Source organism: Neomonachus schauinslandi, chromosome 3 (assembly GCF_002201575.2).
Source record: "Neomonachus schauinslandi chromosome 3, ASM220157v2, whole genome shotgun sequence".
Classification (NCBI taxonomy): Eukaryota; Metazoa; Chordata; class Mammalia; order Carnivora; family Phocidae; genus Neomonachus; species Neomonachus schauinslandi.
In genome coordinates this window covers 116,540,139-116,567,467 of record NC_058405.1, presented here as the reverse complement: position 1 = coordinate 116,567,467, position 27,329 = coordinate 116,540,139, and the positions used below count along the sequence as shown (strand labels likewise).

Below are 27,329 nucleotides of genomic sequence, written 5' to 3'. Positions count from 1 at the left end.
GTGTGGAAATTGAACAGCCAAGAGTGAAGTGTAGTGAACATTTGTCTTGGTCACTACCCGTTCACCCATCCCCAAAGAATTCCAGATGCTACCCTCAATTACAGAAGCCAAAAGAGTAGGCACATAACCCAATCTTGGCCAATTGTACACTCTCTCCAAGGACTCCAAACCCTTAGCTGATCTTGCAAGCAGCAAGAACAAATGACAGGAATGATTCATTAGATCATCCTGACCAGGCTATTCCCACTATCAAACAGTCCCTTTGCTTCCTCCTTGAGTACTTTTCTCCTCTAGTACTCTCCTGGTTCCTGCCCACCAGTTCTGAGAGCGACTGGATATCCCATTAAATTCCCCTTTTCCTTAAGTTAGCCAGATGGTTTCTGTTGCTTGCAATATAGGGCCCTGACACAATCAAGAACAGAACAGAAATGAAAAAATAGACAAATATAGAAAATCTCTTTTAAAATGTTTTACTAGAAATCTATCTTTTCGAAGAACGTACTTTTGATATTGGATATTGTAATGGACTGCAGGTTTATCCCCTCCCCAAATTCATTTGTTGAAACTCTAAGCCCCAATAAGATAGTATTAGGGGGGCAGTGGTCTGGGAGGTAATTAGGTCATGAGGGTGAAGGCCCCATGATGAAATTAGTATCATTATAAGAGGAAGATAGCTGGCCCTCTCTCCACCAAGTAAGGATATAATGAGAAGACAGTTCTCTGTAAGCCAGGAAGAGGTCTTCACTGAAATCCAATCTTTCTGGCACCCCTGTTGGCCAGGGGTCACTGGCCCAGAGAGATGAGAAGCTAGGACTGACCTGGCTTTGGTTACATACCTATCCTTATCAATCACTCTGCTATGGAAGTAGGATGGTTTATATTTGGAACCTATGATGAACTGGAGAGAGGAACTTCCCAAGAAAGAGGAGTGCTAGTCCAGAAGAACTATCTTACAGATATACTTCTATATGTATTTATATTATATATACATATAATATCTTATAGATACCTACATATAGAGGGTGTACTGTAATATTTTTCTTAGTCATAGGACACAAAGAATCTGGAAGGAGCTATCCAAATTGGGTGGGGTGGGGGGAAGGTTTGGAAGGGTGGAGAGAAGGAAAATTAATTTTGTTACCTGTATGTTCAATTGCAATGGAAGAGCTGGGAGAGGGTGAGGAGAAAGAGAGTGAAAATAAATTCATTTCGACCACTTTGGAAGGAATACTTTAAGCCATGGGATTTGTATATGGATATAAGTGTATACACACACACACACACACACACCCCTCCCCCCATATTAATCTAACCACTTCAGATAATTTAAATTGGAGCAGCATTTGTCATTTCCAATGGAAGGTTTCTGAGTAGCAAAAATGTGTTAAGACTTTTAGAAATATCATTAAATCATTTACTCAGTAACAACACTTAGCACCTAGCAGGAACACACTGCACATACTCATTTCCCATTCAGCCTGAATAAGTAGTTTTGCTACACAATGCTTTCCTAATAGAAATTTTTCTATGGCCAGGGTAAACAGCATTTTAAATAGCTCATCCTTCTAAAATTGAGGAGACTTTCTAAACAGGTATTTAGAAAAGAAGTAGGAACAATTAAACTTAATGACTATGAAAACAAAAACAAACACCACAATTGTAGAAGAATATCTAAATATGAAAATTATGAAACAACACTATCAAAATACCTTTTCCATTTTGGTAACTAAATCGCTGAGATTAAAAACAAAGTAGTTCAGGGCGCCTGGGTGGCTCAGTTGGTTAAGCGACTGCCTTCGGCTCAGGTCATGATCCTGGAGTCCTTGGATCGAGTCCTTGGATGGAGTCCCGCATCGGGCTCCCTGCTCAGCAGGGGGTCTGCTTCTCCCTCTGACCCTCCCCCCTCTCATGTGCTCTCTCTCTCTCTCTCTCTCTCAAATTAAAACAAAAAAAACAAAAAAACAAAAAAACAAAGTAGTTCAAGCATTTCTAAATATAAAAATTTCAGATCTATTATTTATTAAAAACAAAATAGTATCAGTTCCGTTGGAGTAATCATATACACACGAAGACAAATATTTGCAAATGTGGAAACAAATAATGAACAACTTCAACTTTCTCAAACATTTTAATGGCTTAAGTAATTTACTTTTTATCAGACTTTTTTGCTAAAATAGGTTTACTTAATTTTAAACTCAGATCAATGTGTTTGTTTTTTGTGGGTTTTTTTTTTTTTGCTTTTTAAAAAAAAAAACAAAATACTTATTTAAAATGGTAGGTATTAGCTTTCCACCAGCTAAAAAATAACATATACATTTGTCTAGATGTAGCTATTTAAAAAACATACAAATTCAATATGTAGTAGGAAAATATATAAAAAAACACATAAGGAATTATACCATTAAAAAATATAAATGCACCTTCCATTGATTATGATTATTGAAAACTAAATATTCTGATTTCAAAGTAGCTTCTATAAAATGTCGAAGTAGTAGGCATTGTTTGCTTTTCTAATATCATGAATAAATAAGAAGTATTTCTATCTCATTTAAACAGTCGACTAGTATTTCTTAGCAAAAATGTAGTATTATACATAGCATCCCACATTCAAGTTTTCACGTTTGAATTCCATTAAAATGTTTCTATAATTTATAAGGACAATGCACACAAAAGTAAAAAGACGAGGTAAACATCTCACATTTTTAAGAAATTACTTGAAACTTAATACTCAGATATTCTCAATGCCTAAGTTCTAGAATGGTGCTTACGAAGGTCCTCCATTTACAAAAAAAAAAAGAAGGTCCTCCATAATGACGATGATATGACATATCTGAACCACATAACAGCAGGTTTCTTGGTCTTCTGAGTAGACAAATGATGAAATGATGTTCTTCCCTGTTATTACAAAGCAATCATGACTAAGTTTTGCCAAAAATATTGCTTCGGTGTGGGTTTACATGAGGCACCATGCTACAGTAAGAGCAGCAACAATGCCATTCAAAATTGCCATGCTATAGCCCATGTGGAAAGAATGTCCAGTCAGTTTCCTAGGGGGAAAAAAACAAATGAAAAAAAGGCAAATGTAATTTGGTATAACAAAACACCATCAATTTTTATTGAAAATGCTTACAACCTAAAAATATGTTTCCCTAATATTTTACACATATTAAAAGAGAATATTGGACATTTACAGGATTAGTGAATAGAGTGACCTTAAGTTCTCTGTCAAAAACTGTCCTGGTTATCAAATATAATTTTTCAGTTTCATTAGAGCAAAATGTTCAATTTAATCCCTTAAACTTCTTTACTGTGTTTCATAGTCACTGAGTTTATCATCCTAATTCTACAGTATAAATCTTGTTACATTACAAGCATGTTCTTTCATTAATTAGCACTGTTTCCCTGTCTCTTGTTCTCACTTAGAACTGAAAATATGTATTATTTCAGGTACTTGTCCTGTTTGTACCATTTTTAGATTACATGAAGAAACTACTCTTTCTGTAAGCACTAAAAACAGCACTTGTCCATATGTGAGTCATAAATCAGATTATGTCTTTTATAGACATTTCAGTTCTCAACTTAATAGGTTACTTAACTGAAGTGGCTTTCAATGAGTTCTTAAGTATCAGCAAAGACACATCTCGTTTTATGATTACTATGAGTGCCAACTAGCTTATGTGCACAGATTTCCCCTGACATTTGATTCCTCTATCTTACAGCAATTTTACTTATTTTACTACATTTTCTTTAACATTCCCTCCACTAACTATTGCAATAATACTCTTTGCTTATCCTCATAAAGATGAGCCATGCTAAAAAAAAAAAATAGAAGCTAATATCCAATTGGTGCCGGAGGAAGAACAGAATCTTTTCCTCACTGGAACAATCCAAACTGAGGACATACAGGGAGGTGCACTGCAGGAATAAGAGCCCAAAGTCATTAACAGTAAGAACCCTGGACTTAAGGTCACCATACCTATGTCTTCTCCTCCTCTCCTAAGTACAGGTCACAGAAAGGGAGGTACTTGGATTTGAATTAACATTTGAAGGATTCTAGCCCTAAAAGATCTGTGGCAGGGAATGAAGAAGATACACTCCTCAAAGGAGTGGAACTGCTGGGTTATAAGGTAAATGTAAATTTGACTTTAGTAGAAACATCAAACATTTTCCCAAAGTAGTTGACTACTGTACACTTCTACTGGCAATGTAGGAGTTTCAGTTGTTCCGCACTGTCACCCACATTTAGTATTAAAATTAAATTAAATAAATAAAATAAATAAAATTAAAATTAAATTTTAATTTTAGTGGGTCTGTTGTTGTGGTTTTAATATTTATTTTTCTGATGACAAACATACTTATTGCCCATTCAAATATTCTCTTTTTTGAAATTCCTGTTCATCTTTTGCTCATTTTTCTATTGGCTTCCAGAGCTCTTTGCATATTCTATACACAAATTCTTTGTCAATAATCACAAATATCTTCTTCGGTTTATGGCTTACCTTTTCACTCTCTAATAAGATCCTTTGATGAACAAGTTCTTATTAAATACAGGCCAATTTATTTCTTTTTAATGGTTAGTACTTTTCTGTGGCCTTTTCAATAAATCTTTCACTACTCCAGGGTTATAAAGATATACTATTTTTAAGAGAAGCTTTATTCTTCCTTTGACCTTTTGGGTCTATAATTCATCTAAAATTTTTGTATATTTATAAGGTAGTGGCCAATGCTCCTGTTATTCCTTATGGATATCCAATTCTTTCATCACAATTTACTGAAAAGACCATCTTTCCCCTTCCTTAAATTGCTGTGGTGCCTTGTCCTAAGGCATATAACCATGTATGTCTGGGTCTGTTTTCAAACTTTCTATTCCATTCTTTGGGTCTATTTGTTTATCCCTGATAAAATCAACAACTTCCTATACAGCAGCATTAGCCAATTAAAAAAATTTTGTGCTACATAACTGAAATTAACATAACACTGTATGTTAACTAAATGGAATTGAAATAAAAACTTAAAAAGTCAAAAAGAAATTTTATGCTAAAAGTAAAAGATCCTTAGAATGAAAATTATAAAATCTTAGAAACACAATTAACAATGTGCAAGACTCACATGAAGATAATCATAAAACTTTACCGACGAAGATCTAAATAAATAAAAAGATATCCTGTGTTCATGGAATTGAAAACAATATTGTAAAAATGGCAACACTCCCTAAACTGATCTATAAGTTCGGTACAATTTCTCAATTTTCCTTTCCAACTGCCTCTTTCTGCAGATATGGACAAGTTGATCCCAAAATTCATATGTCAATAAATCTGTCAAAACAATATTGAAAAAGAACAAAGCTGGAGAACTCATACTTCCCCATTTCAAAACTTAACACAAAGTAATCAAATGGTATGGTACTGGCATAAGGACAAACATAGACAAATGGAATAGAATTAAGAGGCCAGAAATAAACTCATAGATCTAGTCTTTCAACAGAGGTACCAAAGACCACTTAATAGGTAAAGAACAGTCTTTTCAACAAATGGTGCTGGGACAACTGGATGCAAAAGAATGAATTTGATCCTCTAACTCCTATAATATACAAAAATTAACTCAAAATGGACCAGACCTACATGAAATAACTAAAATTACAAAACTCTTAAAAGGAAGCATAGGTAGAAATTTTCACAATCTTGAATTAAACAATGATTTCTTAGATAAGCAACTAAAGAAAAAATAAATTGGATTTCATCATACTAAAAAACTTTTGTGCTTCAAAGGACAATATCAAGAAAGTGAAAAGACAACCCATAGAATGGAAGAAAATATTTGCAAATCATATATATAACAAGGATCTACTATCTGAGATATAAATAAATTCTTATGACTCAAAAAAAAGACAAAAAATCCATTTTTAAAAAGGGCATAGCAGGATGCCTGAGTGGCTCAGTCGTTAAGCGTCTGCCTTCAGCTCAGGTCATGATCCCAGAGTCCTGGGATCAAGCCCCGCATCAGACTCCCTGCTCAGCAGGAAGCGTGCATCTCCCTCACCCACTCCCCCTGCTTGTGTTCCCTCTCTCACTGTCTCTCTCTGTCAAAAAATAAATAAAATCTTAAAAATAAAATAAAATTAAAAAAAAGAAGGGCATAGCATTTGGATAGACAGTTCTGCAAAGAAGATATACAAAGGCCAACAAGCACAAGAAAGGATGCTAGACATCATAAGTCACTCTAAAAATGCAAATCAAAACCACAATGAGATAACACTTCATACCCATTAAGATGGTTATAACACAGAAAAGAAAAGAAAGGAACAGGTTATTGGTGAGGATGCGGAGAAATCAGAAATCTCACACATTGCTGGTACAACATAAAATGGTATAGCATAAGAGAGTTTGACAGTTCCTCAAAAAGTTAAGAGAGTTACCATATGATCCAGCAATTCCATTCCAGGTATATACTCAAAAGCTAACAACATGTTTTTACACAAAAACTTGCACCTGAATGTTCATAGCAGCATTATTCATAAGAGCTAAAAAGTGGAAACAAACCAAATGTCCACCAACAGATAAATTAAACAAAATGTGGCATATCCATACAATGCAATGTAATTCAGCCATAAAAAGTAAAGAAGTACTGATACAGGCTACAACATGGATGAACTTTAAAACCACTACACTAAGTGAAAGAAGCCAGACATTAAAGACCACACTTCTGGGGCGCCTGGGTGGCTCAGTCGTTAAGCATCTGCCTTCGGCTCAGGTCATGATCTCGGGGTCCTGGGATCGAGCCCCGCATCAGGCTCCCTGCTCCACGGGAGGCCTGCTTCTCCCTCCCCCACTCTCCCTGCTTGTGTTCCCTCTCTTGCTGTGTCTCTCTCTGTCATATAAATAAAAATCTTTAAAAAAAAAAAGATCACACTTCTGGGACTTGTATGATTCCATTTACATGAAATGTCCAGAATAAGCAAATCCATAGACAAAGTAGAACAGGGGCTCCTAGGGTCTGGAGGAGGGGATGATAGAGGAGTAACTGATAAGTATGGGATTTTCATTTTGGAGTGATGGAAATGTTCTGGAATTAGAGAGTGGTAATTGTACAACACAGAGAATACACTAAAAATCACTGAGTTATATGCTTTAAAATGGTGGGTTTTATGTTATGTGAATTATATTGCAATTAAAAATAAAACTTTACTGAAAGACATTAAAAGAGTATCTGAGTAAAGAGAAATAACCTACCATAATCTGGGAATACTCAAGACTGTAAAGATATCAATTACCTCAGAAAGAAACTATAAATTCAGTGAGATCTCAGTAGTAGCTCAACATAATTACTTTGGTGGGAAAATGATACTTTGGTACTAAGTTCATCTCACACAGTAAACATGCAAAAAGAGCAAAGAAAAATTCTAGAAATCAAGTCATAACATAAACACAAAGTAGTTTTAAAAAAAAAGAAGTTACCAGAACCAGAAAAAGACACTGGAATAGATTTTAGCATCCAGAAACAGATCTATGTTTGTATAAGTTATATAGGGGCTGGGGGAAGAGGTGAGGAAATATACGTATGGAAATTTTACTTTTTACCAATAGGCATTTTTAAGACAGAAGGAACAAAATTGACAATTATTTCTAGTTCCTTCCTCCTTTTCCTAATCATGGTTTTTCATTTATCAGTGTAGGAGAAATCAAGATTCAGCTTATCTTCAAAAGAGCTATCGCTATATTTACACAGAGTAAAAAGAACTGGTGATTTTAGGCAGTTTCCTTTCAGCCCTTTTGTTTTATTTTGTGATCCCACAAGTTCTATGAATATTAAGAAAGAATGAGTAAGATTAAAAGGGGGAAGTGCCTGCAATTCTAGTGTTTGTAGGTTCTTGAAAGGCTCACTCTCAGTGTGAGGCTCAGAAGGTACTTATGGTCTATTACAAATTCTTTCTTAATTTTATTTATTTTTAAGATTTTATTTATTTGAGAGAGAGCACACACAAGTGGGGGGAGGGGCAGAGAGAGAGGGGGAAGCAGACTACCTGCTGAGCAGGGAGCCTGACGTGGGGCTTGATCCCATACCCTGAGATTCTGACCTGAGCAGAAGACAGACGCTTAACCGACTGAGCCCCCCAGATTCCTCTCTTTCTTAATTTTAATTTGCATGCATGTATAAGACAAGGCACTACTGGTCTGACACAAAATAAAAAGAAAACCCTACTGGCCCAAAGCATCTATTGTGTGTTGTTTCATTCAGTTTTATCATGAGGTTTACTAAGGATTCCAAAATGTTTCTTATTGTTATAAGTCATTCATGACTTTTTATTTCATGATCTGAAGTAGTCACACACTGCAAGGCAAATGGTAATAAAAGGTTGGGAAAATTGGGTGGAGTATATACAATTTTTGCTCATTAATTCTTCTATAATTTCATGAAGGGAAAGGTATGGAAAAGGAAAATGATAAGCTTGATCAAGGGTAGCACTTTCCAGGGACACCTGGCTGGCTCAGTAGATGGAGCATTCAACTCCTGATCTCGGGATTGTGAGTTCAAACCCATGTTGGGTGTAGAGATTTTTTAAATAAAAAAAATAAGAGGGTAACGCTTTCCTCTATTATATATTTTAGACCAACAAAGCAAAAACTTGATCAGATATAAAATAAAGAAATTTCTATCCAGAATAAGTAAAACTTCAGCATCATTTAATATTAATACTGTCAAACCCACAAAAGTAGGTAGATAATACCTAGCCCTGTCAAGCTGATTTTTGTCATGCCATACAGATTTCTAATTTGGACTATACTACTGAATAGGTGGAAAACACACACACACACACACACACACACACACACACACACACCCAAAGAAATCAAATCCCATCATCTCATAGCACTATTTAATGGAAATATTTAACTTTGAAAACCTTCCATTTTATTTCAGCATTCACAGTCTCTGAAATAGGCTTAAAGAACTTCTGAAAATGACATGACTATTTTTAGAGATTTGCTACAATTATTATTTCAAATATCAATGAGACCAAGAAAATGAATTCAAGATAAAATTCCTTCCAAGCCACTCACATTCTTTCCATATACCTAAACACACTGTAACAAATTAATATTCCTTCGAAATGCTTTTGTGTCAACTGTATGTAAAATATAAGTATGGGACGCCTATGTGGCTCAGTTGGTTAAACGTCTGCCTTCTGCTCAGGTCATGACCCCAGAGTCCTGGGACGAGTCCCGCATCAGGCTCCTTGCTTAGCTTCTCCCTCTGCCTGCCGCTCCCCCTGCTTGTGCTCTCTCTCTGACAAATAAATAAATAAAATTAAAAATAAAATGAGTGGAAAAAATATGGTTACAAAGATAGACTCGTTATAATAGAACAAATTCCATACCCTAAAATATAAGTTATAAAAAAGATACTATTTGGTTCTGGTTCTAAAGACTTTCTTTCCAATAATAAAGAATGCTGCAATGAAATACTTATTTGGTTCCTGTTAGTGTTTACGCATTTAAACTCTAGTTAGGCAGATATGTGTTTGAGTGTCAGCTTTGCCACTTACAAGGGGTATGAAGGTAAAACTGTCTGACCTCTCTGAGACTCAATTCCCCAAAATGGAAATAAAAATACAGTCTTCCCTTACACAGCTGAGAATCAGGTGTCTGGCACATAGCAAATAATAAATGTTAGCCTATATAGAAAAGAAAGCTGGCTACAGATGAGATTTTTAAAAATTCTTTTGACATTGTATTTCATTCTCCCTTCCTTTAAGCAAAATACCTACAACTAGACCTATCTCAAAGCCAAAACAAAAAAACAAAAAATAAGATTATACAAACAGACCCAGGAGGTAGATAGAAGAAAGAAACTAAAGAATTATGGGTTTGTGTATGTATATGTACATTTCTGCTTGGTATTACCGTCTTCCTACAAATTCATAATCATTTCCCTTTGTAATTCTCTAGAGAACTTAGACTTCCAATATTTACATCCAGATTTTGTACTCTGGAAACATACTCTCTAGCAATATATTTATATTGATATTTAATAGTAACTTATAAAGTGAATAAGTTATAAAAGAATTATATTTTAATTATTTATATTTTATAGGAATGGAATATATATAAAACTTAAGATTCAAATTACTTCAATGATTCTGGAAATTAAAAGGAACCACATTAAAACTAAGGTACTGAATAAGGCACTACCAAAAGTTTCAAATAAATTGCCTTTGTTTATTTAAGAGAGAGACCAACAGGTTCTAGCAGGTCTCCTTTCTTGTTTCATGTTGTTTATTGTTTTTACTGTAGCACTCACTGGTTGACCTTGAACTGAATCTCTATACTACATACCAGACTACACTCTATTGAATTGAAATCTTCATTCTTATATCACATTAATTCCAATATTTCCTCTCCCTAAGTTCCCGCATTTAAGACATGCTTTTATGACAGAATTCCCCCCATTTGAAACAGTCATTTCAATGCTAACCAATTTTGCTCTAAGCAGAAAGCTCTCTGTGCTTACCAGAATAAGAAGTTTATATTAAGGGTCCACAATAAGAACCAACTGGCTATTTGTTTCTGTGTCTGACTGGCTCAGATGGAGATAGGATGAGCTAGTTGGTACTAATTTATTCCCCCTTCACACATGTGAGTTGCCTTTTATTTTTTGTTCTATCCCTGGCCAAGAAATCCCCAATTCCCAAAGAATTTTAAGCTGTGTGAGCTTTGGTTGGAATAACTATCAGTTCCTCATCTGGAATCAAAAGTTCTTTTTGTTTTTAAAGATTTTATTTATTTATTTGACAGAGAGAGAATGAGAGAGAGAGCACATGAGAGGGGGGAGGGGCAGAGGGAGAAGCAGACTCCCCGCCGAGCAGGGAGCCCGATGCGGGACTCGATCCCGGGACTCCAGGATCATGACCTGAGCCGAAGGCAGTCGCTTAACCAACTGAGCCACCCAGGCGCCCCTATGGAATCAAAAGTTCTTAACCAAACCCAAAATCTGAAGGAAAATACTAAACACCACTATATTTCAATTACTTGCAAAGTGTATTTCCTTTTATGTTCCTTTCAGAAACACAAAATGACACAACTTCTTTTGTATTCTTTTTCCTAAAAATTACTTATTAAAAATTGCTGGAGAGAATAAAGATGTGTGTATTCCAACTAATTTTACCAGTGCTATTTAGGACATAAGGGTTAGAATTTTAAAAAGGAAGCTTCCCTCCCTTAGGAATTGCTGTCTCTCGTTAAGGAAAGAACAACATACATTCACCCCTTACTTTATACTCTGATTCTTTATTTTATAATTTTCTCAATTCTCTATTCTTTTACTTCACCAAAATTTACATAATGTATTATCTGTATCAGGCATTATATATGGGAGATAGAGAAATGAGCAAGAATCAGTACTGTCCTCAGTATTGCCTTCAAAGACAAGAGTCTAATGACACAATGTGCTGAAGTGTTAAAAGTTTTAGACAGCATTACTGGAACATAAGGGAGCTGTCTGGCTTGTAGAAGGGGAGAGATTCTACAGAAGAGTTAATGCCTGATCTAAAACTGAGTATGAGGAAATTAGAGTTCTAAAGAAATAACAACATGTATAGAAGCAAGAAACAATGGAGGTGGTTAATGGTTTAGTATGGTTAGAGTAAAGGATCTGGAAAGCCAACTCTCTTTCAACTGGAATTTAATCATGGCTCTAGTACTTACAAAACTACATTAACTTACCTGAAAATCTAATTCTTTATCTTTAAAATGAGAATAACAATTCCTCTCTATAGTGTTTCTGTGAAGACTAAGATAGCATTAGCAATATTTGTTACAGTGCCTAGCATTTATTGAGCACACAGACAATAAATGCCAGCCTTTATTTTGTGTCCTTGACTGGCTGGAGTTACTGAGAGAGAAGGAAGAACTGAAGGCAATGCCAGGTTTCTCACCTGAGTTACTGGCTGGATAAAATATCATTCACCGCGATTGGGAAGCCAGGAGAAGAAACAGGCTGGTGGGCAGTGAGAAATAATGAAGTCAATTTTAGATATACTAAACTGAATTATGCCTGCAGGACACTGAAGTAAAAATTCCCAGCAAGCAACAGGAAATACAAATAAAAACCAAAAGGCAGGTTTCTCAGGAAAGAGCCTCAAGGCAGGCCAGATAAGACTTGGAAGTCTTCAGCCAACTAGTAGCAGCTGAAAAAATGATTCCACAAGTGAGAAGTAGTGATCAGAAGGCTGAAAGATAACAGGAGGGAGTGGTGTCATAGAAATTAAGAAAGAAAAGAATTCTGAGGAGGAATCATAAGCCATCTCAAATAATGGGTTGAAAAATGCACGGGGCACCTGGGTAGTTCAGTCTGTTGGGCATCCGATTCTTGTTTTCAACTCAGGTCATGATCTCAGGGTTGTGAGATCGAGCCCTGTATTGGGCTCTGCACTGGGCCCTAGGCTGGGCACAGAGCCTGCTTGGGATTCTCTCTCTCCCTCTCCCTTTGCCACCCCCCTCCCCAATGTGTGTGTGCATGCATGCGCACTGAAGCGCTCTCAAAAAAAAAAAAGAACATTAAATTTTGTAATTAGGAGGACTGCAGTCAATTCAAGGAGAAAACAATTTAGTGTAGGGGTAACTGCAAGATACCTCTGCTAGCAAATGCAGTCACTGTGGAGACAGGGCCTACCCCTTCTCTATTCTTCCAAGATGCTTAGAAGTGGAGAGGAGAACTGGGCATGAGGATTTTTTTTCTCTACCAGAGGAGAAACTCGAATGTTTTAGAAATATTCTAACAAGATGACTAGCTACAAAGGGAAAGGCTGAAGATATATGAAAAATGGAACTGCAGGGATGGGCAGGGTATAGGATCTAGAGCAAAGGAAGTAAAATTAAGTTTGGGCAGGTGGAAGGACACTTAATACTCTGAGAGAAGAGAAATAGGATAATGGGTGTGTATGTAAAGTAAGTTTATAATCCTGAGAAGGGGATGGAAGAAGCAGTTAAGTTCACTCACAATGACCTTTCTGTGACTGGAAGTGGAGCCCACAGAAAAGAGTATGATGTGATAAGGCTTTGGAATAGCCACAGGGGGAAAAAAAGGAGATGGATCAATGGATGGATGGATGCATGGATGGATAGTGCTAGCTGAGATTTTAGTTCAGACTACGAGGGTTGTGAACTCTGTTTACTCAGATCTTAGTTTGGATGATTCAACTCTGCCTCATTATTCCCTTTATATGGAACACCACAGGCCTTGCCCTATTTTAGAATGAATTTGAAGTCTTCTGCTATTTTAACATTTCATTAGCTTTGCTCCAGGCTCTATCTCCTACTTGACCTTTCTTTTGACCTCTACAGTTTTGCAATTTTATAGGACAGGCACATCAAACTTTTTTCTTTACACAAGGCCTGGTAAAAGGAAGCCTGTTTTTCTTATAGTTCATAACAACTGAACAACAAAAATTTGTATTTACTTCGGCTTTCCTATTGTAAAATTTCAATTAAAATTATTTTCCTCGCCACTAAATTATGTTTCCCACTCCACTTCTTAACCCTGAAAAACATTTCCCAAACTTGGCAAGGAAGTCACTTTGGATTCACAATCTAAAGAAGTGAGTAAAATAACAATGGGCTTTAGAGCAGCTGTCTTATTTTATTTTGTTATAATTTTAAACATCCTCAAGTTGTAAGCTTTCCTGCTTATTCAAATGGCAGCCTTTAGCTGATCTTTCATTACTACTTTAGTATCATCACTTATTCATTAAAACTCAGGTATTCAGTAAGTTATTAAGTTTATCAATAAGGTATGAAGCAGTTACTTGTTTTCCAAAATTGAAATGTGATTTTTAGAAATGTGTGTCATACCCTTCCAGCTATAAAACTAGCCAATTAAAATTATATAAATAGACAAGCCTACCCCACCTAATATATATATATATATATATATATATAGCCCCCAAATTAAAAATCTTTTGTAAGCACCATCTAATTTCAGAGTAGTCTCCTAAAGCAGGGGTTGGCAAACTAGGACACACTTGTCCTGCACCTGTTTCTTTTTACTGGAACATGGCCTCACTCATTCCTCTAGGTATTGTCTATGGCTGCTTTGGTGCTAAAAATCAACTTATTTCAACTTTAAGGCTATGTGAGAGACCATATGATCCACAAAGCTAAAAATATACACCACTTGGCCCCTTACAGAAAATGTTTGCTGACTTCTGTCGTAAAGCCCTCCTATTCAAAGTATAGTCCATAGACCAGCAATATATAAGCAACGCCTGTGAATTTCTTGGAAACTCAGAATCTCAGACCCCACCCCAGACATAATGAATCAGAATCTCTATTTTCAGCTAGATCTTCCGGTGATTCTAAAAGCCTCAAAGTAAATACTGTTGCTCATTATTTGGAAATCTACAAATTAGCAAGGAGATTTCTAACTAGACCGTCACTTCAGAAATCTATCCCAATTACTTTCTATATGAAAACTTCAAATTCACTGTAATTTTAAACAAAGAAATAGGTTGAACGAACACTTATAAAATTTGTTTCACTGTAGCATCATGTTCTAAAAAGATTTCATGACTTCTTTGAAATTTTTTATGACAGGGAATTCAAGTAAGAAATCAAGTAAGAGACTACCTGAAGAGGAAAATTTCTCCTACTTCTTTCTTCCTGTTACAGATTTACCTTGTTAGGACAGTGGCTACACACTGGGTATATAAGTGTGTTTATATATGTACATTCAAAATAACCTCTTAGGATAAAATACAGCAAAATATTTTTAGAATGAAGTATCAAAGAATAAGATTAAAACTATCTTGTTAGTTAGCTTACCAGATTTTAAAGTATGGTTATATTTGAGTGGAGTGATATACTTCAAATGCATACACACACACAACCATATACACACATATTCACATATGTATATAGTCATAAGGTTTTACTAATCAAGAAGATTACAAATACAGAAATAATTATGAACTAGTCTGTTAACACTAGTTATATTTCAGGTTATTTAAAATGAGACTCTGCAAGCCTTTCACCTTCAAAAGTATGTAATTCTGGGAGCGCCTGGGTGGCTCAGTCGGTTAAGCGGCTGCCTTCGGCTCAGGTCATGATCCTGGGGTCCTGGGATCGAGCCCCGCATCCGGCTCCCTGCTCAGCGGAGAGCCTGCTTCTCCCTCTCCCTCTGCCTGCCACTCTGCCTACTTGTGCTCTCTATCTATCTGTCAAATAAATAAATAAAATCTTTAAAAAAAAGAAGTATATAATTCTGTGCTGTTTTATAATGAGCTTGTATTAATTCTATAATCACAAATTATAAATCAGTAAGGACAAATTTTAAGTCATGGTCACTGTCCTAACAAATAAACTTCTAAATTATTGAAAAATAGAAAATGCTATTAAAATACAAAGTCATTAGAAACATGACTGTGTACTGACTTCAGGGTTTCATGATAAATCTGAGGTAAAGATTATCTGGATAAATATTTACTTAAAAGATGTAAAAGGTGAGTATAAACATAAACACTTCACTGTAATGTATCATTCTTAAAAATACGTGGGAGCTGGGGTGCCTGGGTGGCTCATTCAGTTGAGCGCCTGAATCTTGGTTTTGGCTCAGGTCATGATCTCAGGGTCCTGGGATGGAGCCCCTTACTGGGCTCAAGGACTTCATTATAAATAAATATTAAAATAAAGTATGTACCATCCTAATGGAGCAAGTTGACTTAGCAATCTACACATTAGTAAACTATAATAGAATTCAAAATTTCAACTTTAAAGAGTTTCCTTATTTTTAAAAAGACTTTATTCTCCTTAGCATTTTATTTCGTTTCCTAGCTATACTGCGAACTTCTCTGGTCCTACTATCTCCTGTATAGCATAAGGATGGTCTGCATGAGGTCTTTAATCCCTTTTGGATCTCAATCCTGCAATAATTATCCCTCCCTATACACACTAGTCTTCTATCTAAAATTTTGCCAACTAGAAATTTTAACTGAGTCATAACCCCATGCTTTGCCAGTGTGATATTAACTAATGTAATGACCTATGGGCACTGAAAGATCCTAAAGATGAGCAAAGTTCTTTAAAATGGAATTACATATGTATACATTTTATTTTTTTTTAAGATTTTATTTATTTGAGAGAGAGAGAGAGAGAGAACGTGCACAAGCAGGGGGAGCGGCAGGCAGAGGGAAAGGGAGAAGCAGGCTCCCCGTGAAGCAGGGAGCCCAATGCGGGGCTCGATTCCAGGACCCTGAGATCATGACCTGAGCCGAAGGCAGATGCTTAAAGACTGAGCCACCCAGGCACCCTCGTATGTATACATTTTAAATATCTCTTATTGTACTACAATCCCTTGAAAATCAGTCAAAGGGAAATAAAGGTGTATCTGGTTGGATGAAAGTATGTATGTATTAACCCACAGTTTATCTATATATAGCAATCTACTAGCTTGCAAACTGAATAAAGTCAAACATTTTAACTTTATTCACCAGTGTGTTGAGGTAGAAAAATGCCCCAAATCATCCATCTGTGCTGAGTACTATCTTGATTAAACAAAGTCCTTATTCCATAGGAAGTTAGGGCAAATAGTACAAAAGATATAAGAATAATGGGTTCCCAAGTCTTTAGATTTCATGAGTCAGTTAAAAAAAGATTATTTTGAAAAAAGGAAGTAACTGACACTGTGTTTTGTTGCCAAACTTTCACTTTGCCAAGAACAATGTTTGAAAATCACTACTATCTAGGGGCGCCTGGGTGGCTCAGTCGGTTGAGTGTCTGCCTTCAGCTCCGGTCATGATTCTGGGGTCATGGAATCGAGCCCCGTGACGGGCTCCCTGCTCAGCGGGGAGTCTGCTTCTCCCTCTCCTGCACCCCCCCATTCATGTGCTCTCTCTCAAATAAGTAAATTCTTAAAAAAAAAAAAAAAGAAGAAAATCATTACTATCTAATATCAGCATTATTTCATTAAAGAAAGTGTCTATATCAAAAGAATACAAGGATAAAATATCAAAATAAGTAACAATTACCAATAAAAGATAATTGGCAGCCAGTAGTAGGCCACAGTTAGATGTCTAGCTTAAAAAAATCCCAATTAAGAAAAGAAATACTCTGGGACCATGACTGCTTTATCACCTGGTTTATCTGTTGCTTTAATTAGTAAACTTACACTTATTGCCTATGAGGATGGATATCATTGTTTTTATCCCATTTTAGAAAGGAAAAAATTAAGGCTTAGAGACACTGACTTGCTCAAAAGTTCTTCTGACAGTATATGGTGTAGCCTGGATTCAGAAGCCACCCCTTTTTTCTTTCTTTTTTTTTTTTAAAGATTTTATTTATTTATATGAGAGAGAGAACATGAGTGAGGGGCGGAGGGGAGCGGCAGGCAGAGGGAGAGGCAGACTCTGCTGAGCAGGGAGCCTGACGTGGGGCTCCATCCCAGGACCCTGAGATCATGACCTGAGCCAAAGGCAGACACGTAACTGACTGAGCCATCCAGGCGCCCTGGAAGCCACCTCTTCCATCTTATAAGCCCTTTCATATACTAGGCTCCCTCTTGTGATTTACAAAGATTGTTGACACATAAAAAGTTCCAAGAACAAAACTGGCAAGTGCTATCTCTCAAGTATTTCTTATCAGTGCTGTTCTATGCACATGGACACCTGTGCCTTTTCAGTAACCCATACATTAAACATTGTAAATTAACACAGGCAAAAGCCATAGCAAACAGGTACAAAGCAAATACTCACTTGCTACATTACTTCATGAAAACAAGGAAACCGAGTATGATTTCTTACTGGATTTTGTTATATCTATTTAAGTCTCCATTCAGAACAATAATGGAATATATAAGACATGCACATATTTTAACCCTTTACTTCAAGAAGCCACAGTGCAGTACCTCAATATATTTATTAATAGTGACCACACTGCAACTGATGGCTCCAAACAGTATCTAGATAATGAAACTTCAGGATGCTCAAATATCAAGGCCAAGTTCTTGATCTATCTCCTTTGTCAGTAGGTTTTCTCTCCTACTGCAATTAGCCATCTGGCATCTGTTTCATTAGTTCAAGGCAATAAAGAATCTGATTCAACAAAGAGGCAGCTCTCCAAAATCTTTATGAAAAAGTTGTAGAGTCAACTTATTGTGCTCAATGTTCAATCTACTGTGCCTGGAAAAGGACTTCTAATTTAAATACTAAGTCACCCACTTACCTTGACCTCTAAGACTCGTATCACTGCCAAAGAATCCATGACCCCATTTCTTTTCTTTTTTTTTTTTTTAAATATTTTATTTATTTATTTGAGAGAGAGAGTGAGCGAGAGAGACAGCACAAGCCGGGGGAGAGGCAGAGGGAAAGGGAAAAGCAGACTCCCCGCTGAGCAGGGAGCCCAATGCAGGGCCCGATCCCAGGACCCATAGATCATGACCTGAGCCGAAGGCAGACGCTTAATGGACTGAGCCACCCAGGCCTTCCCAGGACCTCATTTCTACTATGATTTTATTATTGTATTTGTTCGTATCTTCTTAACCCCCAAGAATTAAAGCCCCCAAAGTTAAGAAGGACAAGAAGTTAGAGAAAACTCTTTAATAACAGAAAAATAAACCTAATGTTGAATAAAAAAAGAATATTCTAATACAGCAATGCCAATCCTAAAACTGGAATTTTCTAGGATTAAATATTTTACTCATTGTATGCTTCCCTTCTACAACACATACTCATATATAAATGTAACGAAAATATAAATATTTCAGCATCTGATTACATCCAGGACACTATACATAAAAAATAACACAGAGGCGCCTGCCTGGGTGGCTCAGTTGGTTAAGCATTCAACTCTTGATATCTGGATTGTGAATTTAAACCCTGCATTGGGCTCCACGCTGGGCATGAAGCCTACTAAAAAAAAAACCCACATGCAAGAGTATCAGATCACATGTGTTAATTTTTAGTCTGTAAAATGATTACCAAAAACCGTTCACCAAAAAGCAATTCACACAAAAACCAACTGTTCACTTCTACTTTACTTTGCAGATTCCAAATAGGCAATATACTTAAAAAACAAACAAACAAGGCTTTAAAGAAATAAATTAAATTTAATTAAAAGCATGTGTTTTTGGGGCGCCTGGGTGGCTCAGTCGTTAAGCGTCTGCCTTCGGCTCAGGTCATGATCCCAGGGTCCTGGGATCGAGCCCCGCATCCGGCTCCCTGCTCTGTGGGAAGCCTGCTTCTCCCTCTCCCACTCCCCCTGCTTGTGTTCCCTCTCTCGCTGTGTCTCTCTCTGTCAAATAAATAAATAAAAAATCTTTAAAAAAAAAAAAGCATGTTTTTTTTTGCAACTGAGTATCTTCATATTTACCAAATATCACTTGTGACTGGAAAAAGATATAGAATGGCAGATAACTCAGAATGATCCTGACAAAAAAGACCAACAGTTTCAGGAAGGCAGCAGATAGCTCTTGGATTGTTAATTAACTATGAAATACTGTAGACTGCCAGTCAAATGCCATAGATAATATTTAAAGCAGGTTTAGTGAAAAGACGCTACTCTTCATTTGCACATTCCTAGAAGTCATGACATAATACCAATAATTGTAAAGTTTCCCTACTTTTTGACCATGAACTCTGCATCAAAGAAGTCATGATTACAACCAATAATTCATTCTATCCTCAAAAAGACTCATCTTCACTTGTAATATTCGTGATGATAAATTTCTTAGAAGACAACAGAGGTTTTATGAGGAACTAAGACATTCTCCAAAATTTACAACACGTGGTGAATGCATGACATGCTATTTGTATAATATTTCTCAAGAAGGAGAAAAATTATTTAAAATCAGTTTCTCAGCAAGAGATTCAATAATCCAGACTTTGGATTCAGATAGCCAATTAACCAGAAATCTTACTTTTTTATATTACCTTTGACCAGCATTAAGGTTAAAATTTGAAATTTCCAGTAATACTTGATTTTGTTCTTTTGTTGTTGTTTCTTTTTATTTATAATCCTTGATTTCTATAATACAGGCCATCCTTAACTTTAAACACAAGCATTGATTTTTTTCTCCTTGAAAATAAGTCTCTGTGGGTATTTCTAGCATAAAATAATAATCCTATGCCTACAAAGTTAACTTCTTGGCTTGAAGGTTATAGTCATATGCTGTTAAATTTTAATTTTTATCTAAATGTGCATTTTTTCATTCCAACAATAAGACTTTTGTTAACTAACTCTATTGACTGCAATGAAGGAACACCCTTAACTTAAGAATGCTGGTTGGCCTTGACCCTTGACTGACTCTACAGATCTTAAAATCACTACAAAAGCAGACAAATTTAATGACTTCTTTCACTATTTTTCGTATCACTGTTATTAAATATTTTGATTCTTAATTACAAAACAAATGAGCTTTCGACATTGTGCTGTTTGCTAAACCCATCACTTTTTATATTATAATTTTTCCACTAAATTTATTTCTAGACTACAAAGTAACATTTCTACCCTAGGTGAGACCTATTATAATAATTGAATAGTTTTTATTTTTAGCACGCTGAAGAACTATAAACCTGCAGCTACATCACTGCTCCACTAGATGGGGCACAGGTAATGTGAAATTCACTGTTAGGAAATAACGCAGCTTCTAGGCGCTCCTAGCCATACCTAACTTCCTCCCCAATCAGGACTTAAATAACGAGTTACCTTTGCGTGGGTCGGTCACATACCTAGATGCATTAACTCCTGGAAACTATAATTAAAGCAGATAACCACAATGTGAAATACTGATTACATATATAGTTATATTTGCCTGCTTGGCAATCACTGAGAAAACTGAACGAATGAATGGGGAAAACTAATGTGAAGTGAACTGGAGATGTTGATTAAGTAGACTAGAAGAGAAAAATAATGACTTATAAAGTAGTGAGAAGTTGGGAAAGCCATATAGATACTTTAATCTGAAGTTACTGCCTCTGTCTCATTATTTAACATGGTAACATTTTCAGAAACAACTAAGAAAATAACTTAAAAGTATAATTGATCCAAATACACAAAGAAAATGCTTCCTAATAGAGAAGTCTGCATGTGTAACATTACAGTATACCTTTTAACTCAAAGTTTGCTAAGTCAGTATAATAATTTTTCTTAATATGCCTTTTGAAGTCCATTAAATACCTGTCTGAAAACATACTTTGCAAAGTTTTTTATTCTGTTATTTCCTAAAGGTCCTGTGCTTATATAAAAGTGAAAATTTCTAAGTTTTGTTATGGACTATGCTTGTCCCCCCTTCCACACTCTCTCCCATTTATATGCTGAAACCTTACCCCTCAATGTGATAGTATTAGGAGGTGAGGCCTTTGGGGGGTAAATAGGATTAGATGAGATCATGAGAGTGAAACCTGATCTAAGCCTTGTAAGGATACAATGAGGAGGCCATGTGCAACCCAGAAGCTCTCATCAGAACCCAACTAAACTGCCACCCTGATCTTAGACTTCCAGTCTCCACAACTGTGAGAGGAACAAATTTCTGTGGTATATAAGCCACCCAGTGTATGGTACTTTGTAGTAGTCTCAACTAAAAAAATTTCTAACAAACATAAAAGAATATGAAAAAATAATGAATACAAGAAAAGGGTTTTATTTCTAATCTCAACTCTCCCAATGAATTATTGATTCAAATTGCTGATTTCATTAGACCTTTCATGTAATATTTACTAAATATCAAAAAATGTTGTTTTCTCTTCCCTTGAGGAGTTTATGTTTTTAGGGATAAACAACCGAGAGCCACAGTAAACATAGTCCTCTCAATTTTTTTTCCCACTTCTATCAATTAGCTTATTTAGGGGGAAAAATAAGCCTAAATGTTTAAAATCTGCAAAGGAGAGCAAAAGACTGCTTTTTTTTTTTAAAAAGATCTTATTTATTTATTTGACAGAGACAGAGAGGGAACACAAGCAGGGGCAGAGGGAGAGGGAGAAGCAGGCTCCCCACAGAGCAAGGACCCCGAGGTGGGGCTCGATCCCAGGACCCTGGGATCATGCCCTGAGCCGAAGGCAGACGCTTAACGACTAAGCCACCCAGGCGCCCCAAGACTGCTTTTTTTAATAAACCAATTAGACACAATTATTTTACTCTCATCATGTTTGATATTCATGGTGCCAGAAATTAAAAAAATAAAGGAAAAAGTCCCTTCATTTTATGATTCTTAACTATCCTGCTTTTCTTTGGTTTCTAGTGAAGCAAATCCCTGTTTAGTAAATTATCTTAGAATCTAGCTATCATTTATTATTAGATTTCCCTTTAAAAATAAACTGACATCTATGATGACTGGTCTTTAAAGTGTATTTAAAACACTGAAAATTCAAAAGAAATACCAAATGGAAAAATGTTCCAACATAATGTTAAATAAAAAAAGGTTTATAAAACAGTATGTATACTATGATCCCAAGTTTAATTTTTAAAATATGCAAAGAATGGAAAGATATACATTAAAATGTTGGCAGTCACTTTCTGTTTATGTTTTCCCGTTTTTTTGTTTGTTTTTTGAATTTGCAACAAAGTATTTGCACTACTTTTATATAATCAGGAAAAATATTTATATTAACATCATTGTTTAAGTTATAAAAGAATACATAGACTGTTACAAAGATATTTTTGTAAATGCATGATATTGCAAATTAATGAAATACATCAATCAGATTTCTAAGAAAATAAAGTCTGAAGATTTCAACTTTCTCAAAAGGTAGAGAAGTTGTTTCCTAGTACAAGCTCTCACTCTACTGGTGACATAGAGAATATACTTATTCTGACATTTCTGAAGTACAGCTACTGCATTATTTTCCACAAGCACTAGATGGCAGGGTTTTCACTAAAAAACTCAGTTTCACCAATTAACACTGTATTATATGCCTTTGTTGTCTGTGGTTTCTGTTAATATGCCATCATCTATCATTATATTTATTATATACCTTTTTTGGACTGTGTCTGTATCAACACAAGGTAATTTTAAATTACAGTTTCACTCATGGCCTTGAGTATTTAACAGCTGATTTATCATATATAAAATTAAATTATCCAACTTATAAATTGAAAGGAATTCAAATATATATGTGAACATAATGTACATATTTCAAAACTGTGGTTTTAGGGCTGTATTAAGAAATATGCAATCTGGGGCGCCTGGGTGGCTCAGTTGGTTAAGCCACTGCCTTCGGCTCAGGTCATGATCCTGGAGTCCCGGGATCGAGTCCCGCATCGGGCTCCCTGCTCATGTGCTTTCTCTCTCTCATTCTCTCTCTCTCAAATAAATAAATAAAAAATCTTTAAAAAAAAAAAAGAAGAAATATGCAATCTAAGTCTCTAATCTAACACTATCTCATATTAAAACTGAATGAGTAAGAGCAGCTGGCTGGTTTGGTCAGTGGAGCATAAGACTCTTGATCTCAGGGTTGTGAGTTCAAGGCCTACATTGGGTGTACAGATTATTTAAAAAAAAAATCTTAAAAAAAATTGAATGACTAGGGCACCTGGGTGGCTCAGTTGGTTGGGCGACTGCCTTCGGCTCAGGTCATGATCCTGGAGTCCCTGGATCGAGTCCCGCATCGGGCTCCCTGCTCGGCAGGGAGTCTGCTTTGCCCTCTGACCCTATCCCCTCTCATGTGTTCTCTCTCATTCTCTCTCTCTCAAATAAATAAATAAAATTAAAAAAAAAAAATTGAATGACTAATAACACATTGAAAACAGAGGTCATCAATACTGGTTCTAGTTTAATAAAAAATGCAAAGATGGGGCGCCTGGGTGGCTAAGTCGGTTAAGCGTCTGCCTTTGGCTCAGGTCATAATGAGGGGGGGCAGGCTCTGGAATCGAGCACCATGTTGGACTCCCTGCTCAGTGGGGAGTCTGCTTCTCCCTCTCCCTCTGCCCTTCCCCAGCTCATGCTTGCTCTCTCTCTTGTACTGTCTCTCTCTCTCAAATAAATAAAATCTTAAAAAAAAAAAAATGCAAAGGTAATTTTTTAAAAAGATTTATTCATTTATTTTTAGAGAGAGAACGTGTGCACGCTCGAGTGAGCAGGAAGAGGGGCAGACAGAGGGAAAGAATCTCCAGCAGACTCCCCGCTCACCACGGAGCCCCCCACTGGGCTCTGGGACTAGATCCCATGACCCTGAGATCATGACCTGAGCCAAAACCAAGAGTCAGATGCTCAACCAACTGAGCCACCTAGGCATCTCAAAATGCAAAGATGATTTTTAAAAAATTAGTTAAATGCCCACAGAATTCCAGTTATTTAAGAGAATACTGAAATGCTTTTCTCTAACTCCAAAAGCTTCTAACATCTATAATGCTTATGAATTTTGGTGGGGGTAGAAGAGAATCTGCAAGGGAAAATGATATTCCAGGAAGAGAAAACAGCAAGAGTAAAGTCATGGCATCTCAAAAGTACAGTTTATTCAAGGGATGCCAGGGTTATCATAGGGTGCACTGGAGAAACAGCTGAAGATAAAGCTGGAAAAGTTGGGTAGGATCACTTGGGGAAGGACTGTTCTGCTGTACTTGGGAGTCGACATCATTTTGAAGGCAGTGAGAAAACCACTGAAGACTTTTAAGCAAGGAAGAGCTGTGACTAAGATCTGTTTTCACAGAGGTAACAATATACGGGATGAATTCAAAGAGTGAAAGTTTGGAGAAGGGGAGAAGAAGGACTGAAGTTCACTGGCCAAGGCCTTATAAAGGGCAAAAACACTGAGGGTACAAAGACAAAATATTCCAATAACACTTCAAAACGCAGGAATGAGTACATTTGGCAAAGGATAAATACAGTGAATAAAGGTTTCAAGCCTTGATAAGTGGATGGAGACTGATGTCTTAAAGACAGGCTAGAGTCTGAATAATTTTAAGTGCAAGATGCTTTCTGATATCCAGGCTGCAAGATCTACTAGCTAGAAACAGGAGAGAAGTGAGCTATAAAGAAATGAAAGGAAAAAAAATAAGATTATGATTTTTGGTGGCTTATGAAGAGTCTCATTATATTATCAACATTAGATGCATACCCCTTGTTACCAAGTAATTAATGTCGTCGAGCAGCAAGAGTATAAATTTGAATTGAACACAGTATCACATAGCAAAATAAATTTTGCAACTGAACGGTACTAATGTAAACTATGGGATGGTATTGCACCGTTGGGTATAACTTAGTCAATTTAGATTATTAATTACTCATCAACTACTTCTAACACACATATACAAAATTTACTGGCAAGTATATGATTTATGTTTCATATAGAGATTTATTAAGATGTTTAAAATACCCACATAACGTTTCATCTGAAGTGAAGCCAAAAGTTTTAAATATAGATTTATAAGACAGAAAAATATAAGTTTACTAATAATAAGAGCTGGTTATACAATGATTATTAATAAATATTGTGAGTATTAAACTTCCTATTTATAGAGTCCCTCAAATAGATTTTATTTGATCTCTACAAGCTGTCTATGAAGCAAGCTGGTGCTGGTAGTAATAATAGCAACAATAACAACCATAATACTCTGGCAACACACATATCTTAAACTAGAATTTATTTTCTACTCTTCACTTTTCCCCAACCCCTCAGTTTGTGGAACAAACTAGAGTTCTTAGATACTCTTATTTGGAAATTTATAGTATTTAAAACTTGAGCTTTCCTGACATAAATAAACTAGATTAGAACACTGCCTACTGAATTTTCTGCAAGTCTTTGAAATACAGAAAATACAGACCAACGAAATTTAATGTTGTTCCACAATGAAATGCATCTAATTTGATCTAGACATATAAATTAGGTGCCGTAAATGCTTGCTAATTATTACACAAAACTGAAATCTAAGGAGAAGTCCAATCCAATTATTAAATTGATAAAAATCTGACCATTTATACATGCACTTAGTAAAACTTTCACATTGCTGATATAAATTTAGCCTTCATCAACTGTTTAAATGAAATTCCATCCCAAAAGGATAAACAGCAATCAAAGTTTCTTTTTAGACATTTCTTGAATTTCATTTTTTAAAAAACTATTGCATTATCTAGGTAAGGAGTTTAAAATATTCTCCATTCATCTAAAGGCTGAGCCAAACTGAAAACCTTAAGTCATTTATATTTTATAGAGGCAGGGACCTCCACATGTTATCTTACATATAAGCAGCCTCTGGCTCCTATCTGTTTTAGCATTTCAACAGAGTTGGAATGGATTTAAAAAGAAGAAACAGGAATACTTACTTGAACTTGGCAGGTGAAAGAGGAGTAGGAGGAAACATTCCTGGTTCAAAAGAGTCAAAATAAGTCACTGTCCAAGAAAAGCTACAGCAGGAGAATCCAGCAGATAGAGATATTATAAGTAGAGTCCAGAATCCTTAATGGAAAGAGAGGAGGAAAACTTTAATTATTAACACCAAAACCATTTAAATTAAACCAGTATCTTCATGTTCAAAAGATCATGTGTATTTCTGAACTTCTGAATTGCATGTAGGTGACATAAGAGATTTGAGCTTACTACAAGCAAACCCATGCAAAAGTATAAAATACTAAAGCACAATTAGAAGTCATATCATTTTGGGACGCCTGGGTGGCTCAGTGGGTTAAGCATCTGCCTTCAGCTCAGGTCACGATCCCAGAGTCCTGGGATCGAGCCTCACATCTGGCGACCCGCTCAGTGGGGAGTTGCCTCTCCCTCTCCATCTGCCTCTCCCCCCGCTCATGCTCTCTCTCTCAAATAAATAAAACCTTTTAATAAAAGAAAAAAAGTCATATAATTTAATATCTTAACATTTCAATTATAAGTTAATAAAATAATTACAAATAGTTATAACATTTTATAGTTTAATATTTCAATTTTTTTTTTTAAGATTTTATTTATTTATTTGAGAGAGAGAGTGAGAGAGAAAGAGCACAAGAGCGGGGAGCGGGAGAGGGAGAAGCAGACTCCCCGCTGAGCGGGGAGCCCGATGCGGGACTCGATCCCGGGACTCCAGGATCATGACCTGAGCCGAAGGCAGTCGCTTAACCAACTGAGCCACCCAGGCGCCCTAATATTTCAATTATTTAACGTTGGAAAAAGAGTACAAATTTAACTTAAGAATATAAGTTATCTTCAGCTTTATAAAATTCAACTATAGATAAAATGGTTAAAATACTTCACTGTTAAAATGTCTTGACATTTTTCATTTACTTTGTGAATCACAGCTTGCTATCTTTTATTACCTAGTATTAAGTGACTCCTTTCTTTCCATACCATGCACTTTTGACATAAGAATTCACTGATATGAGGAATTCTTTTTTTTTTTTTTTTTTTTTTTTTTAAAAATTTT

At 36.0% G+C, this 27,329-nt stretch overlaps 1 protein-coding gene across 2 annotated transcripts in view; it reads right to left on the bottom strand.

Moving 5' to 3' along the window:
• Positions 1–1,984: 1,984 nt before the first annotated feature.
• The window catches only part of ARL6IP6 (ADP ribosylation factor like GTPase 6 interacting protein 6), a 35,987-nt gene continuing 10,642 nt past the window's right edge, over positions 1,985–27,329 (bottom strand). The window contains exons 3-4 of one of the 2 annotated variants that reach the window (XM_021703086.1): positions 26,242–26,374; positions 1,985–3,047 (exon numbers count right to left, since the gene is read on the bottom strand). In XM_021703086.1, the coding sequence (XP_021558761.1) occupies positions 2,954–3,047; positions 26,242–26,374 (227 nt within the window). In that variant the 3' untranslated portion in view covers positions 1,985–2,953. The remainder of the gene's footprint in view (positions 3,048–26,241; positions 26,375–27,329) is intronic. The other variant, XM_044913294.1, reaches the window with a different exon arrangement.